The following is a 15610-nucleotide window of genomic DNA, read 5'->3' as shown; positions in this document are numbered from 1 at the left end:
GTGACAAGTTGTTGCCATGAAATTGGGGGGTCATCAGTCCCCCTGGCCTGTGGGGATGGTGGAATGTCACTGTGGGGCTGGGGAGGGTCAGTTCCCCCGCCCCGAGGAGTGGCAGGGTATCACTGCGGGGCTGATTGGCCCCTCTGCCCATGGGGTGACAGCATGTCCCTGTAGGGCTGGGAGGGGGTGCTTGCCCCACTCCACCCATGGGGTGACAGTCTGTCCTGCTCTGGGGGCCAAACCTCTGCTTTATGAAGTGGCAGGGTGTCCCCAGGGCCTGGCAGGATCAGCCTCTGCCCGAAGGGTTGATAGGGTTTGGCAGTGGGTCTGAGAGCTTAGCCCCTTTGCCCCTTCGTGGGTGGGGAGCAGAGGGTAGCCAGCCTGTTCTGCCACCATGGGGTGACACGGAGTCTCTATGGGGCTGAAGGTGGGGGAGGAAGGAGTTGGCATCTCTGGCTCCTGTGGGCTGTCAGGGTTTCTTGGTGGGGCTGTGGGTCAGGGTCAACTGGGTTAACTGCCCTACCTGGTGACCATGTGTCCCTGTGGGCCTGAAGAGTGTGTCAGGAAGGGGTTAATCCCCGTGCCCCCTAACAGAGATAGTGCATCCAAGTGGGGCAGGGAGAGAGAGGGTGACACCCCCTGCCACGGGGCTGCAGTACAGCCCTGTGGAGCTGGAGAGGCTGGTGAGGTTAGGGTTAATCCCTCTCTCCTGTTTCACTTTGGAGGGAATAATGTGCTCTGTTTGAGCTATGTGGTGTGGCCTGGAAGGGGTCAGCAGCCCTCCACCACCGCCCTGGGGGTACCTGTGTATCCCAGTGGGGCTGAACTGGCTGGTGAGAGAGTTGGTAACCTCCCACCCAGGTGACAGTAACACGGTGAGAGGGACCAGCATGGAAGGGGTTAACCCCTGTCCTCAGTCGAGGTGACAGTGTCTCCTGGGAGGGCTGACCAGGAGGAAAGGGTTAACCTGCTTTCCTCTTGAGGCAGACAGTGGGTCCCAGTGGGGCTTGATCATGACAGGGGGTCACCCCTGGACCCTGTGGGTCTGTGCTCTGGGGCACAAAGCATGAGTGAACCCCTGTGTGTGTGACAGCCCCTAAAAAGGATAGCGCCTCTGGGCTCGGGAGGGGGACAAACCCGATCCCCCTGAAGTTCTTAGCCCCACAGTGGGGCTGGGTGGGGGGCATGGGGTGGTGGTCCGTGCACTGGGGGGGTTCAAACCCATCCCCATGCCATTGTGAACATCCTGGTGACTCTGGAATTGGGGTGCCCTACACGGGGAGGCAGCATGGGGGGCTTGACCCTATCTCCACACAGCTGTGAGCAGCCGAGTGTGGCTGCAAAGAGAGGAACCTACTTGGGGAGACACTGTGAGGGGCTTGACCCCATCTCCAGCCAAGAGCCAGCACCAGATAGGTCTGGAAAATGGGGGACCTTGTCGGGGGTGATCTCAGGTGGTACTTGACACCATCCCCACGCAGGAGACAGCACTTGGTGGCTGTGGGGATCTGGGACCCTCTCTGGGGACATTCTGGGCGGGGGTCCTGCTCCGTGCCCATGCAGGAGGCGGCCGCCGGCGGGGCTGGCAGCGGGGGCTGTGCTGGCAGAGGCAGCGAGGGGAGGGTTAACCCCGTCCCCACGCAGGTGCCGGCACCCCAGTGGGGCTGTCGGTGGGGAGGGGGAGGCGGGCGGTGCGTGTGGGGGCTCGGGGAGGGGATGATTCATTGCGGGTAGTCATGACATTGCTGCCTGGTTGCCTGAGACTGCCATCCAGCACGGGCACGGGTGCCTCTGCTTGCCCCGGCGCGACAAGATCCCCAGCAGCTCTCTGACTGAGCCCGGGATACGCTACCATGCCGGCAATCCTGCTCTTCTGGAGCCGCGCCGAGAGGTATGCGCTGCCTCGGCACCCGCGCCGGGCCGGACCCCGCCGGCTCAGAGCCCGGCGGGACTGCAGCCCCTGGGGACACGGCGGGATGGGGCTGTCGCCCGCCCGGCTGCTTCGCTTGCCGCGGGTGGGATGCAGGAGCTGCCCTGGCGGTACCCCCGGTACGGCTGCCTAGTTTCGGTGTAGAGCTTCTGGAGAGGATGCTCTCCGTGGCCTGCGAGTGACGGTGACAGACGAGGGGACGCGGTGGCATTAGCTTTCTTTGGCGTGCCTGAAGGTGACTTCTCAGAAGTAGGTTTTGCGCCGTGGGCTCGGGGGACGCACCGTCCCCTTCCCGCTGCCCTGCCGCCACGGGGAGCCCGGGACGCCGGGCGGGAATGCGGCACTCAAATCCCTTCTGCCGGGGGACCGGTGCCGGCGGCCGGTGCGGGGGACACAGGGACCCCCATGCATCCGAACGGGAAAAGCTGGGGAGGTGCACATTGGTTAACGTGACTTTTTTCCATATCAACGCCGCCCTACTTTTCTCCCTACCCGATTCGCCTGGCGGGTGCTCAGCCCTGGGCGTCAGCAGAGTCGTTTCTGGGGACACCGGGGGGCTCCTGGCTGCGCTCCCTGCGCTCCTTGGAGGGGGCTGCGTGGGGGACGTGACGGTACCAGGCGGCCGGGTGCCTTGTGGCAGCGGAGAAGAGGAATGCTGCAACTGACGGATTAAGCAGAAATGTCTTAATCTGTCCGTTTAACGAGAAAGCGTCAAGAAACCAATTAAAAGGAAAATCACGGCGCGGCGAGTGACTCCATTGAAGGGTCTCTCCGTGCGCGGCTGGGAAGCACACAAAGGACGGCAGCTCCCCGGCGGCACCGCGTCCACCGGAGGAGCCCTTTCAGAGCCATCCTGGGAGCGAGGTCAGAGCCAACCACGGCTGCCGGGCTGGCGAAGAGCTGCCCTTTGGGTGTGCCGGAGGAGCTGGAGGGGGGGACTCGCCAGCAGAGCATCCCTTGGCGGCGGCGGCATCCCCGGCACGAGCCAGCGCCTTTTGCCCCGCCACCCTCCTCCCGCCCTCCAGTGCCTCCCGGCCGGGCACACAGCACCTGCCGCCGCCTGCGGACAGCCGCGATGTTTAAAATAAAGCTAGAGCCTTTAAAAATGACAGCTTGGACTATGAATGTGTTCGTAAAGTTTCGGTAAGTGGGTTTCCGCCTCTCGACCTTGTGTCCTCGTTAAACCATCAGTGCCTGTCCCTGGCATCCCGCGGTGACCTTGCACCCCGAGATGAGGCAAAAAAAAAATCTTGTGCCGTTGCCAGGGTGGGTTAGTTCCCTTAGATGACTGCCGAGCAGAGGGATTATGTCAAACGATCGCTATTCAGCTGGCGCGCTAGCCCAGCGGTTGCTCGGGCTGATGTCATGTGCGGGGCCGGAACAAAGATTTATTCTTTATTTAATTTTTTTTTTTTTCTTTTGGTGTGGTTGCAAGAGGAGGATGGAGGTTAGGCTGGCTCGGCAGGGCAGGGGAATGCCTGTGGTTTTCACCAAGGCAGGGTGGCCGTGAATTATCTGGGGACATCTGATTTGCAAGGGTGGTACAGGAATGCCTTTGCCTGCCTGAAACCCCCCCCCAACCGCTCCCGAGGGGGTTAAATGGGAAGTCAGGAGAGGATGACTGAGCAGAAGGGGGAGAAGATCGGTGGCAAGGCGCAGCTGATCCCAGAGAGGTGGGAGGGAAGGAGGGAGGCTCTGCGGGGACAGAGTCGTGTTTTACCACAATTGTGCATGTGAGCTGAGCCTCGGGAGTGTGCCTTAACCCACCGGGTCACCCTCCGGCACCTGGTCCTCTCTGGCACGGTAAACGCGGCACCGGGATGCATTTCGGTACAGAAATTCCCTTCCCCATGCCCAGCCAGACGAAGGGGTCCTTGGTCAGGTCAGAGATCCTATCAGGCATCCCCACCCTGGCCAAAGACCTCTCGGTGGGCAAGACCAGAGATCTTGTGGGTAGCGACAGAATTTTGCATTTTTGGGATGTCTTTTCATGGGAAACACTTTGGGGTTTTGGCTGGATGAGGGTGTCCCAGTGGTGCTGTCAGGTTGGGCTCTGTGGGGTCAGAGCCAGACACTGAGATCCCTGGGCAGTGAGAGCTGAAGGTTTGTCTGCTCTGTGTTGCTGGAGCTAGGGTGTGATGGGTTATCTTTAGCGCTGCTTGGTTTGCTCTCGCTGTGGGAGGGTCAGCAACAGGGCGAGACAGGGCCAAATCATCATCCCAGTACCAGCCTCAGGGAGCCCGTGCCCTCCACTGGAGGTTGCTGTGGGGATGTGGGGTATTGGAGTGACCTTTGGTGTGGAGAATGGACAGGATAGCTCTTGGTTCTCCTGCTGGTTGCTCACACCAGGTCTCCTGCAGCTTCCCCAGCACTTAGGGAGGGTAAATGGGGAGGTGGATGTGGGCTGGGGGCAGAGCATCCCCCAGCACCTGTGTGGGCTGGGTGCTGCTGGCATCTCTGCATGCAGGAGCTGGTATAGAAATGTGCTGGCATCCGGGAGCTGCCACAGGAGACGCTGTCAGATGCTCTTTATGCCCCCAGGGACCTCCTCCCACCTCTTCTGTGCTGCCTGAGCTGTTGTACAGTGTTTGCAGATGCCCCCATCTCCCTTCACTGTGTCCTTCAGGGGTGCCTTAGCCCCCCTCCCCATCTACAGCAAAGCTTCTCCTCCACAGCTGGAGCAAAAAAGAGCAGAAGTTGGTGGTTTGGATGGAGGTGGCCAAATGTGGGGCCAATTTCCAAGCTCCTGTAGGGGGTCATTACCCAGGGCATGGCCCAAGGCAAGTGTTGGATGCTTGATGTGGCTGCCCGATGCTTAGAGCAGCACCCAAGCATGGATCCTTGGGGAGCATGGCCACCCTTGATCGAGCTGTGGTGATTGGAAGATCCCTCTGTGACCTCCAATGGGACCTCATGGACAGAGAGTAAGGGTGGGGAGAACATCTGGTAGCTTGTATGATGGTGAAGGAAAGGGCCAAAACTCACACCCCATTCCATAATCCCTCTGCTGGAGGGGCACAGTGGATTGGGGTGGCTCAGGTGTCTTTGGAGCAAGTATAGGGTGAAACTGGACTGTAGCAGGGAGCAGGATGTGAGCAGTGGGAGTGCAAGGGCAGCACCTGGGAGAAGCAGGGTCAGCACTGAGTGTGAGAGGGGCCAGGCCAGACCCTGCAGTTCGGGGTGTCAAGTGTTTGCTGTCAGATAACCAAAAGTCGAGGAGCAGTGGGAAACATCTGGGGAGAGGCATGGGACCTGTTAGTTTCTGCCTGGAGGAGCAGCCCTGCCGTCCCCCTGGCTGCTCCCTGGGTGGCTGTGGCTCCAGTGGTGAGTGGGGGATGAATTACGGCCACCGGGTTTTCCATGCCTTAGTATAGGCATGGGCACAGCCTCAGCCCCCGCGCGATGCAGCGAGTGAGCCCTGAGCTCCTGCCTTACTGCAAGATCCAGCTGGGGAGTGCAAGTCAGGCTAGAAAGTGTTGGGTTTTTTTTTAAAACAGAAAAAGAAAAAAGCCCTCCCACCATCACAAGATGTTTCTGTCTAACGGCTCCGTTCCCTCTCCGCTAAATACAAATTATGGCTCTGACAGCCGGAGGCGCTTATCTCCAGCTGAATGCCAATTGCTTTCAGGAACAAAATGTTTGAAGTTCCTCTAAGGTGAAGGCACAACATGGTCCCTGCCACTGCTTTCAGCCTCCAAAACCTGCTGTCATCACCCTGACTTGGGTCTCAGGTCCCCAGCTGGGAGAGAACCAGGCAAGGGGGTGGACACAGGCCGGCAGCTACATTTGGACATAGCTCAGCCCTCCTGACTCAGCCGGGGGGGGTGGACAGGGACGTGGTCCTGGCCTGACGTTAGCAGTGGCGTGGCCCCTATAATAGCACCGTGCCCCGACTTGAGCTCTCTCTCCCTGTCAGCCTCAGAGATGAGTCTGCCCGTCCCGGCCGAGGGGCTCAACAGGATAAAACCACAGCTGGGATACATTCTGGCACCGGGGCTCTGACCTCTGTTGGGAAGCGTGGACTTGAGCCGGCTTTGGTGCTGCTGGCCCGTGGGACACAGGGAGCATCGTCTCCGCAATAAGTGTGTGCCTGTCCCGTCCCCAGCTGCCCCTATGTGATTTTCACCTCACGAAGAGCTGTCTTTCTCCTTTCAGGAATAAGTACTCGGCTCCCAGCAGCGTTGCCATCATGGGGAAGGACTACTACAAGATTTTGGGCATCCAGAGCGGTGCCAACGAAGATGAAATCAAGAAGGCCTATCGGAAAATGGCCCTCAAATATCACCCTGATAAGAATAAAGACCCCAACGCTGAGGAGAAGTTCAAGGAGATTGCGGAGGCTTATGACGTCCTGAGTGACCCCAAGAAACGAGCTGTGTACGACCAGTATGGGGAGGAAGGTAAGGGGATAGGCACTACCCACTGGGAGGCAGGGATGTGGGGTCCAAATCTGTTTTAGAGGTGAGGGAGGGTTTTCACAGAGAGATGTTTCAGTATTTCATGCCTGCTCCTAAAATGGGACTGGTTGCCAAAGAATCAGAGAGAGTGAAGGCTCCACAGGTGGCAGAAATCACCTCTCATCCCACTCTTCCCCAGGCTACTTTTACAGCAATTTGTCAGCTTGCTTCCTGGGGTGGCTGGGCTCCTCCTGCCCTCTGCCCCAGAACGTTGGGTGCCAGCTGAGAAATTGAAGGAGCTCACCTCCTGGGTTGTACCTAAGGTAATTTGTTAGCAGCTCTTTAAATGACCTAAATAACACAGCAGAGACGCACTGCTTCTGCCCACACTCCCCCTGCACTTGGGCACTGGTCCCACTGTCCTCCCTGGTACAGGCTGACCTAGAGGATTCAAAGCTTTTCCCAATTTAAGTAATAGGCCCTTGTTTTGAAACCAAGCGGCTGCTGTTGTCTGGTGGTTGGCATGGAGGAGGAGGAGGAGGAGGAGAGCCGCTCCAAGGCAGGCGGCCTTATTAGTCGATGATGGAAGAGTGCAGCCCCATTCGAGGAGAGTGCCGAATAGCATCTGCATTAATCAGCCCAGGGCCTGGGTGATTAAAAGAGCAGGAGGTCTGGCAGGAGCAGGCTGCTGGGTGGAAGAGGCAGCTCCTCTCTCGGGCAGGTGCATCCCCTCACAAGCCACCGGCGGGATTAAGCAGCAGTGGGTTAATTGTTGACCCATTAGTTATGTCAGGGCTGTGATGGATGCACAGGGCACAGTGATTTGCTGCCCTGTAAAATGAGAAGAGACTCTCTCAAGTGGGAAACCAGCTTTTCCCGGGAGGCCTCAATGAAATCGGACCCCGCTCAGGCTGGCGTCATGGGATTAAAGGTGAAACCTCCTGGCTGTACAGTCTATTAGGAGTGGGGCTCACTGGAGATTTGGCAAATCCCTGTCGCCTGCAGGCATCTAAAATAAGAGTGAATTAAGGAAGAGGGTAAGAGCTCCCTTGCTGCCCCATCAAGTTAAAGACCAAGTTCCCCCATGTCCCATCTTTGTTGAACCTCTCATGTTCTATGACCTTCCCCACCTGTTTTGTTTCCCTTTTTTTTGGGCAATGAAGGTCAGCATTTTGAGGAGCTTCAGGGTCATACATGCTTTGTGGGCAAGGTGAAGTGGGAAAGCCCCTTCAGCCCAGCCAGAATACTTCAGCACTCAGAAGAGACCCCGAAACTTGTCCTGCTGTGGACAGAGCATGGGGGGTTGGGACAAAGGACTGCCTGTCAGAAATAGTCCTTCACTGTCACTGGTGTGCCCTGAAAATAGTCCCTGAGCTAGGCTTGGCTTAACCCTTCCCAACCCTGCTGATCAAAAATAGCCTTGCAGAGCATGTGTGACCTCTTTGGGGGGCATTTGTCATGTGCCTTGACTCTTTGGGACTTGGGATGAGTTGCTCTCACGTCAGGCTCAGCCTGGGACCTGGCAGTGGAGTTTCCCATGGGAAAGGTTGCTAAATGATTCAAACCTGGAGCTTACCTGGCATTTTATACAGCCAGTGTGCAGGGAGTTGCATGCCCACCTGGAGGTCTGCTCACCTGCACCTGCCTGTAGAGTCACTGAGCGTGGAGAAGATCTCTAAGATCATTTAATGAAGCAGTGCCATGTTCATCACTAAGCCACATCACACACCTTTTGAACACTTCCAAGAATGGTGGCTCTATCACTTCCCTAGGCAGCCTGTTCCTGACCAACTTTTCTGTGAAGCAATTTTTCCTAATATCCAGTCTCAGAGATAAGACAATTAAGGTAGGAAGGAGCCTGCTCATGGGGAACAATGGAGATGGACTGATCAGGATATTTTTTAAATTAAAATTAGATTAATAAGGTGGAGAGAATCAAAGAAGTTTCTTCAGTAGGGATAGAGGGAATGAAACCTGAATGGATTGTGAGTTTGTAGAGTGTAGGAATGAGACTGTGTGAGATGGTGCCTTCACAGTGGTTGGGCTGGAGGTGGTCTGCACACTCAGGAGAGGGTGGAAGGAGGTGGCAGAGGCCATTCTCCCACCTGGGCAGTGCAGTCCCTGCAGAGCATTTTCCCACAGGGAGCGTTCATGTCTCCTCTTCCCCCTTGTCTTCCAGGTCTCAAAACTGGAGGTGGCTCTTCAGGTGGCTCAGGGAACACCTTCCACTACACCTTCCATGGAGACCCCCATGCCACCTTCGCATCCTTCTTCGGAGGCTCCAACCCTTTCGACATCTTCTTCGCCAGCAGCCGCTCCCGGATGTTCAATGGCTTTGACCAGGAAGACATGGATATGGATGATGACGACGACCCTTTCAGTGCCTTTGGCCGGTTCGGCTTCAACGGCATTAATGGGGTTCACCGGCGGCACCAGGAGTCCCTGCACACGCGGAGGAAGGTCCAGGACCCACCTGTCATCCACGAGCTCAAGGTGTCCCTGGAAGAGATCTACCACGGATCCACCAAGAGGATGAAGATCACTCGCAGAAGGCTCAACGCTGATGGCCGGACCATGCGGACTGAGGACAAGATCCTAAACATTGTCATCAAACGAGGTTGGAAGGAGGGAACCAAAATCACCTTCCCCAAAGAAGGGGATGCCACTCCAGACAACATCCCTGCAGACATCGTCTTCATCCTCAAGGACAAGCCTCACTCGCACTTCAAGAGGGACGGGACAAACGTGATCTACACGGCAAACATCAGTCTTAAAGAGGTGGGTACAGGTGGTAAATCCCATGGGATGTGGGGTGGCACTGGTTCATGGCCTTTGGGGCCAAGATGGGAGGCAGTCCTTCTCCTGCTCTGGATAGGAAAGACCAGGTAGGTCGCAAGACAAGAGCTGCAGAGGCCAACTTGGTCTTGGCTTTGGAGGTGTTTGACTTCCATGCCAGGGGTGGGACGCTGATGCTGCAGTCCCTGCGGAATACACCTCACTTCTTGAGCCAATTCAGGTGGCTCATTTTATCCATTTCCTCCCTTCTTCATATGTCTTGTTCTTCTGTTTTAGCATAGGATATTCACATGTGGAACAAAGGGCACATCCTCTGTAGGAGTAAGAGAAAACCCCGGTTGGGTGGCATCAGTGTGATTCCTGCTTTTCCTGTAGCTGAGCCTGCTGTGGCTTAGTTACTGCCTAGGGTTGCACCAGGTGCTTCTTCCCATGTGCAGAGAGCAGGGTGACATGGAGGAAAGTAATCTTTTGCCCTCCCTGAGCAGTGCTTTAGCTGTTTTCTTTGATTCTGGCTTTCCTAGATGAGCAACCAAACAAATTAAAAACCCAGGCAATGAGTAAAACTCAACACTTCCAGGCTGCCAGTCCTGGAGGTCACGGCAGGGCTACATGGATGCAACAGATCATCCAGCAATCTGCACGAAGGTGGGAGAGGAAAGGGAAGATTACCTCAGTACAAGATGTGCTGTTCGCCACTGCTGCTGTAAAACTACCTTTTAATAAATCCCAGCTGGCAGCTGCATTTAACGTTGACATTTTTGGCAGCTGCCATTTGCTGTTCCTTTCAGACGGTAGACGCTGTCTGTCTTCTTAATGAGCTGATTTTTTTTTTCCTTCCCAAAGGCAGATTTATGTTCTCAAATGCATTGAATAGAAATAAGCTCAATGGGCCAGACCTGAGGCAGGAAAACATGATCTTGTGAAGTGTGCCAGGAAGTCAGGAGGGCTCTGTGATGGCTCTGCATCCCAGCTCAGGCTGTGACCTGAGTGTACTGGGGGCAAAAAGCACATGGGCAAGGCAGAGCTGGGCACTCCTGAGGCAACCTCAGCTCCACTGATACTGCAGACTCAGGAGTTTCCCTCACAGTGCAAAGTGCAGAGGTTTATTCCTGCAGTAGCTGGTTCTCCTGGATCTCCAGTCCAGAAATACTCGGGAGAGACTGCCTTATTTATGGAGCAGTGCATGCCTTATCTCAGATATTTCCTTCTGATCATTCCTTTTATCTGACCTGGCTGTGCTGATGCCCAGACCATGTTAGCCCAAGTCTGTGCACTGGCCGGGGTGGAGGGACTCCTGCCTGGAGTTGACTTTTTGAGCAGTAACTGGAGAAATGTGCTTGAGAAGTGCACCAGAAGTGTTGGACACCTGTGACCTCCATGAGCAAGGCCTGCATGCTGGCAGTAGATTTGCACAATGTAGACACAAAGCAGAAAATTAATGGTCCAGGCAATTCCTTATCTCTCTCAGCTGGAATTTCTGGTCTCTGACCTCCCCCAGCACAAACCCATCCTCATGGGGCTGCTGGTCTGGCTGACTGTCATCCCCAGCCTGCTGCTTGCCAGGACAGTGTGATACTCTGCTGCGTTTGTCTTCCAGGAAAAGAAGTTCCTTAAGTGCTCTGGAGCACGAGCAGATACTGGGAGCTCTCCAATTCTGTATGCTACCACCTCAGTATGTGACAGAGCACAACTTCTCCATCTCCTCAGCCTCTGGCTGTAGCCTTAGGTGTCTTCTTGCACCTTCTGCCTTGAAAGGCTGCCTCTTCTAGCCTGAGTTTTAGTCTCTGCCACTGCCATGAGAGAACATAGTGCCATCAGGAGAGCTGGCAGGTGATGGGTACTGGAGGGCCTTCCCAGCCCTTGAGTCCTGGCCCTGCTGGGTGCTTGGCTGGGGCAGTGCAGGCATTTTGCCACCTGTCTGCTGCAGAATCACAGATGTAGGAGTGCTTTTCCGGGGACTCATTGTCTTCCTTCCTAAAATCAGAGGCGCATGCTGCAGCGGGGAGCTGTGGGAGGGCGGAGATGCACAGCTCCACCAGCAGCTGCCTCTCCTGGAGGCAGTGCTGCCGGCAGGGCGTCCTGCCCTCCTGGCTGCTGCCTAATGCCTGCCCTGGGCACCATCCCGCTTTCCATCCTTTACCTGGCGTCACCTTCCTCGAAGCATCCGCGCCCCGGCTCATCCCGACTGGGACGCGGCCGGTGCCGACGCCCGCCCCAGCGGCTTCGCCACGAGCGGAGGAGGACCCAGTGTTGACCTAGATAAAGCTCTGCTCGCACAGCACGGTGCTCAAACCCAGGGTGATTTCATCCCCAGGGATAAACCAAGCCTCTTTCTAGGATGCGGGGTAGCTCCCGCGGTTACTGGTGTTACTTCAGCAACTGTTTTCCCAAATGCCAGCAAAGTTGAGCAAGAAGAATGAAAAACAGGGACATACGGCGGAGGAGCGATCGCCTCGGATTCTTGCGTCTTGGCTCTGGGAAGGAAACATTAAGATCCTGTCTGCCTTCGCTGTTACCGCCCGCTTCTGCTCACATCTCTGCCTGCTTTCCCCATCCACATGTTCCCACAGGGACTTCTTGTCCTCCTTTCTGTTTTGTGGCTGGAGATGTCCTTTCTTGGCACGCATGGGTGCTTGCAGCCATGGCACACTGCACTGGGCACCAGCGAGCAGGAGGGCTTTGGCATCCGTGCCTGAATGCACAGCACAAACTCCTTAATGTGGGGAGATTGTGCTTTGTTTTCCCCTCAACCTGCTGGAGATCAGCCAAGCACCTACTGCTCACACAGAGCTGGTGATGGCATCCTCCTGCAGGCTGAAGACTTCATCCCTGGAGGACACCCTCTCCAGGAGGAGGCCTGTGCAGATGAGCCATGCAAAGGAGATAGGACCTTCTCCCCTGTTCTCCACTCAACAAAGACCCTGAACCAGCTCTGGCACAGATCCCAGTGCAAGCCCTCTGGTTCAAAGCCTTGGTTCTGCTGCAGAAGCCCCATCCATCATCTCAGAGCCAGTGGCCAGCATGAGGTGTTTCTCCTGGTGCCTGTTGCTGCTCTGCCTTTGGAGGCTTTTCCTGGCAGAGGGGGGGAATGCAGAACATTCCCCCACCTACCCCAGAAACAGCAATTGCATCTTTCTCCACTCACCTTGCAGGGTGTTTTGGGAGGGCTGGGACTCCCAGGACCCAGTTCAGAGGGACAGACCTGTGCTGTTCCCCACATGGAAGCTCGAGGCTGTAGCTCAGCAAGCCCCCAGCCCCCACCCCCTTCCAGAAGCATCGTTCCGCAGTCCTCTCGCTCAGCCCTTGCTGAAAGCCTGGAGACGATCCTGCCCACATGTACGACAGAGCTGTCTGAGTTATTTAAGGACACAAGGATTTTCTTGCTGCATTCCTGCATCATGTGGCTTGCCAATGCAGGCCGGTGTGCGGCTGCTGCTGGGGGCTGGGGTGCACAGGGGTGGCACCCCCACACCGGCTCCTGGCTGTGCGAGGGGACAGGAGATGGGAACCAGCCCCTCCAGCCCCCCAGCTGCCAGGGAAGCCCAGTGCCACAGCCACGCCATTGTGCCATGCTGGCGTAGCCCTGTGGGGGCTGTAGGTGACAGGGATGGGACAGGGGACATGGGCTGTTGTGCTATAGATAACCCCGAGCACCGGGCAAAGCTGCCGTGCTCCGGAGGGTGACAGCTGATGGGCTGTGGCAGCATCCCATGATCTCCGCTGGATTTTCGGCTGCCTGAGGCTGGCCGACAGGGCTGGAAAGGAGCTAAATTTAGCCTGCGTTGTTGCTGTGGGTGGCTGGGTGCTGGTGGTGCCTTCTGGGCAGCCCAGCAGGTGGGGAGGGGAGTCCTTCCCCCCCATGAGAGTTGGGGCACCCCTCTCCTGCACGGCTCCTGCAGCCCAGTTCATGGTGGTTGGGCCAGGCTGGTGCCAATAGAGAGCTGTGCTTGCACCGGTGAGCATCATCCAATGCTCTTGGGCAGCACCCACAGGAGCAGGGCAGTTCAACTGGGGGAGCAGCCAGTGGGGTACAGGGTGTGGCTGTCAGGATGCTTTCGGGAGTCAGCCCCATCTGATGGCCTGTTCCCTCTTCCTTTCTCAGGCCTTGTGCGGCTGCACTGTGAACATTCCCACCATCGATGGACGGGTGATCCCACTCCCCTGCAACGACATCATCAAGCCAGGGACAGTGAAGAGACTACGTGGGGAGGGGCTGCCCTTCCCCAAGGCCCCCAGCCAGCGAGGAGACTTGATCGTGGAGTTCAAAATCCGCTTCCCGGACAGAATAGCTCCCCAGACGAGACAGATCCTCAAGCAGCACCTCCCATGCTCCTAGAGCCCAGGGACTCTCCTCTAAAGCAGCAATACTCCAAACGCGTGTGCCACAGCACCTGGCCTGCACAGAGCCAAGGTGTCACAGCACTTTTAAATGCAAAAAAAGAGAAAAAAACAACCCCTCACACTACTTTTCTCCCCCAAAAAACCCATCCGACCCACCCCCTATCCATCCTTTTTGGCCGGTTTTTTACTCCAACAACGGGGAGACTCCTGTCTGCCACAGCTCCCCCAACTGCCAAACCTTTTCTTTCTCCCCAGAGATCCATTTTTTCTGCCTCGCAAGAGCGAGAGCCGTGGGCCCTTTGCCCGGGGAGGTGCGTCGTGTCGTGGGTTTTTTATGTCACCTGCTTTTCAGGCCACTCTTCCCACAAGAAGCTGGACTTGCCGGGGTCCGGCGCTGTGTAAATAGGACTCCGCAGGATCTGGCATCCCCGCTGCTGGTTTTTCTCTTCCCCTCTTTGATACTTGCTGCTGTTTGGGGTCCCGGCTGCACCGCGGTGCCGGTCACTCCTGCCTGTGGCCCCCCCAGTAGCTGGACAATCTCTCACCTTGGGGCCACGGTACCAATCCAGCCGTGGTCCGCTCTCCTGTGCCAAGCCTACACCGAGCCTCGGCCGTGCCAAACAACGGAGCACGTGGGGATGGCCCATCCAGCCTCCTGCCCCTGCCCGGGGATGTCCCCAGTGCCCGTGGGCAGCACTTGCCTGCACCTGCTGCCCACAGGGCCCAGCCAGCAGGAGGAGGGGGGAAAGCCCAGGGTGGAGCTTTCTTTTTTCAGATGTGTTGAGTTTGCATTGCTGCTTTTATTTTTTAAATACATATATATAGAGCTCATTAGATAAACTTCGTAAGGGTTTTTCTCTGCCTGTATTGGGGATACTGGCCTGACGCACCCAGGCTTTTTTTGAAAGGGGGATGATTCAGCCACACGAACAGCAAACCCCCAGAGTGGGGTTGTGTGTGCGTGTAGCACTAATCTGGGTGCAAAAGCAGAGCCAAGCGTGAGCAGAGCTGTGGGTTTCACTAGTGTTTCAGGTCAAATTAGGGATTCTAATAAGAAGAGAGAGTCGTGTGTATATATTTTTCTACAGGGACAATTCATTCAGGAGGTGTTTCTGGACATCAGGGTGGATCTGGGAGGTGCATGAGGCAGTCTGTTTAGTGGCTCCATTTTCAAATACTGTATTTTTTTAAAACCTTTGGATTTCCATCAGGAGAATTTTTATATTTCCTACCTTTCTCAGCCCACTCTGCCTCATGCCATTTTTTTTCCCAGGAAAGGGCTGGTGTGGAGCTGGAGGCACATTTGACCTGGCTTTGTACAGCTCCTCTTTCACTGCAGCACTGCCAAGAAAACCCCTGCCAAAATATCCCCCTCCCCCTGCCTGGGAATCTTTTTTTTTAATTCCTAAAAAAAAAAAAAATTTTTACTAACTTGAAGCAGGGGGTCCCTTGGGGTGGGGGGGCTGTGTGTGGGGTGTCCCTGGGGCTGGGGGCGCAGCTGTACAGTGTTACCTGTGGGGCGAGACCTGTGAGGCACTGCTGAATCAATCACCTGCTTTGGCCAGCCAGGGGTGACCACTGGTTCCCTCCACTGGTCCCTGTGGAGTTCAATGTGGAGAAATGTGGTGGACAAGGTGAGCGAGAAGACAGGCCAGCACGCAAATGCAAGCTGATTTGTTTTTCTCGGTTTCAACGAGACCTGAATGTTTTATAGTGGGGTTTTTTGTAATTTTCTTTTTTTTCTTTTCTTCCTTTTTTTTTTTTTTTTTTTTTTTTGTAATGTCAGTATTGAGAGAAATAAAGAAGTATTTTGAAAAATACACTTTCTCAGTGTGTGTTGTGATGGGAGGTGCCAGGCTGGGCTCCAGCAGACAGCCGGGAGAGTGTACCAGGGTCACTGCCACCACCACCCTGGCCAGGTGCCCTTGGGGCTGGCAGGGAGAGGAAGAAGAAATCTGTTTGTTTTGGTACTTGTTGCACAGGACCTTCAGGGCCTGATAAGGAGGGGAAGGGAGTGAATACACGACTCCTTGGGTCACAGAATGGCTGCTCCCACCTGCATGGCCTCAGCAGTGCTGACCACATTGCCAAGGATTGGCAGCAGTGCTGGTGAGGGCTCTGTCCCCTCAGGCCTCTGGGATGTGGC

General features: G+C 56.0%; 1 protein-coding gene across 2 annotated transcripts; it reads left to right on the top strand.

The window, feature by feature from the left end:
• Positions 1-2583: 2583 nt before the first annotated feature.
• On the top strand, positions 2584-14868 carry DNAJB5 (DnaJ heat shock protein family (Hsp40) member B5). 2 transcript variants are annotated; one of them, XM_058823684.1, is made up of 4 exons: positions 2584-3073; positions 6086-6330; positions 8507-9105; positions 13226-14868. In XM_058823684.1, exons 1-4 carry the CDS (start codon positions 3006-3008, stop codon positions 13457-13459), a joined length of 1146 nt encoding a protein of 381 aa, XP_058679667.1. In that variant the 5' UTR covers positions 2584-3005; the 3' UTR covers positions 13460-14868. The 2 variants fall into 2 exon arrangements, with proteins under 2 accessions (XP_058679667.1, XP_058679668.1); XM_058823685.1 differs by lacking the exon at positions 2584-3073 and adding an exon at positions 5833-6012.
• Positions 14869-15610: the final 742 nt, after the last annotated feature.

The sequence above is a fragment of the Ammospiza caudacuta genome, chromosome Z (genome assembly GCF_027887145.1).
Source record: "Ammospiza caudacuta isolate bAmmCau1 chromosome Z, bAmmCau1.pri, whole genome shotgun sequence".
Lineage (NCBI taxonomy): Eukaryota > Metazoa > Chordata > Aves > Passeriformes > Passerellidae > Ammospiza > Ammospiza caudacuta.
This window is presented reverse-complemented; position numbering and strand designations above follow the sequence as displayed.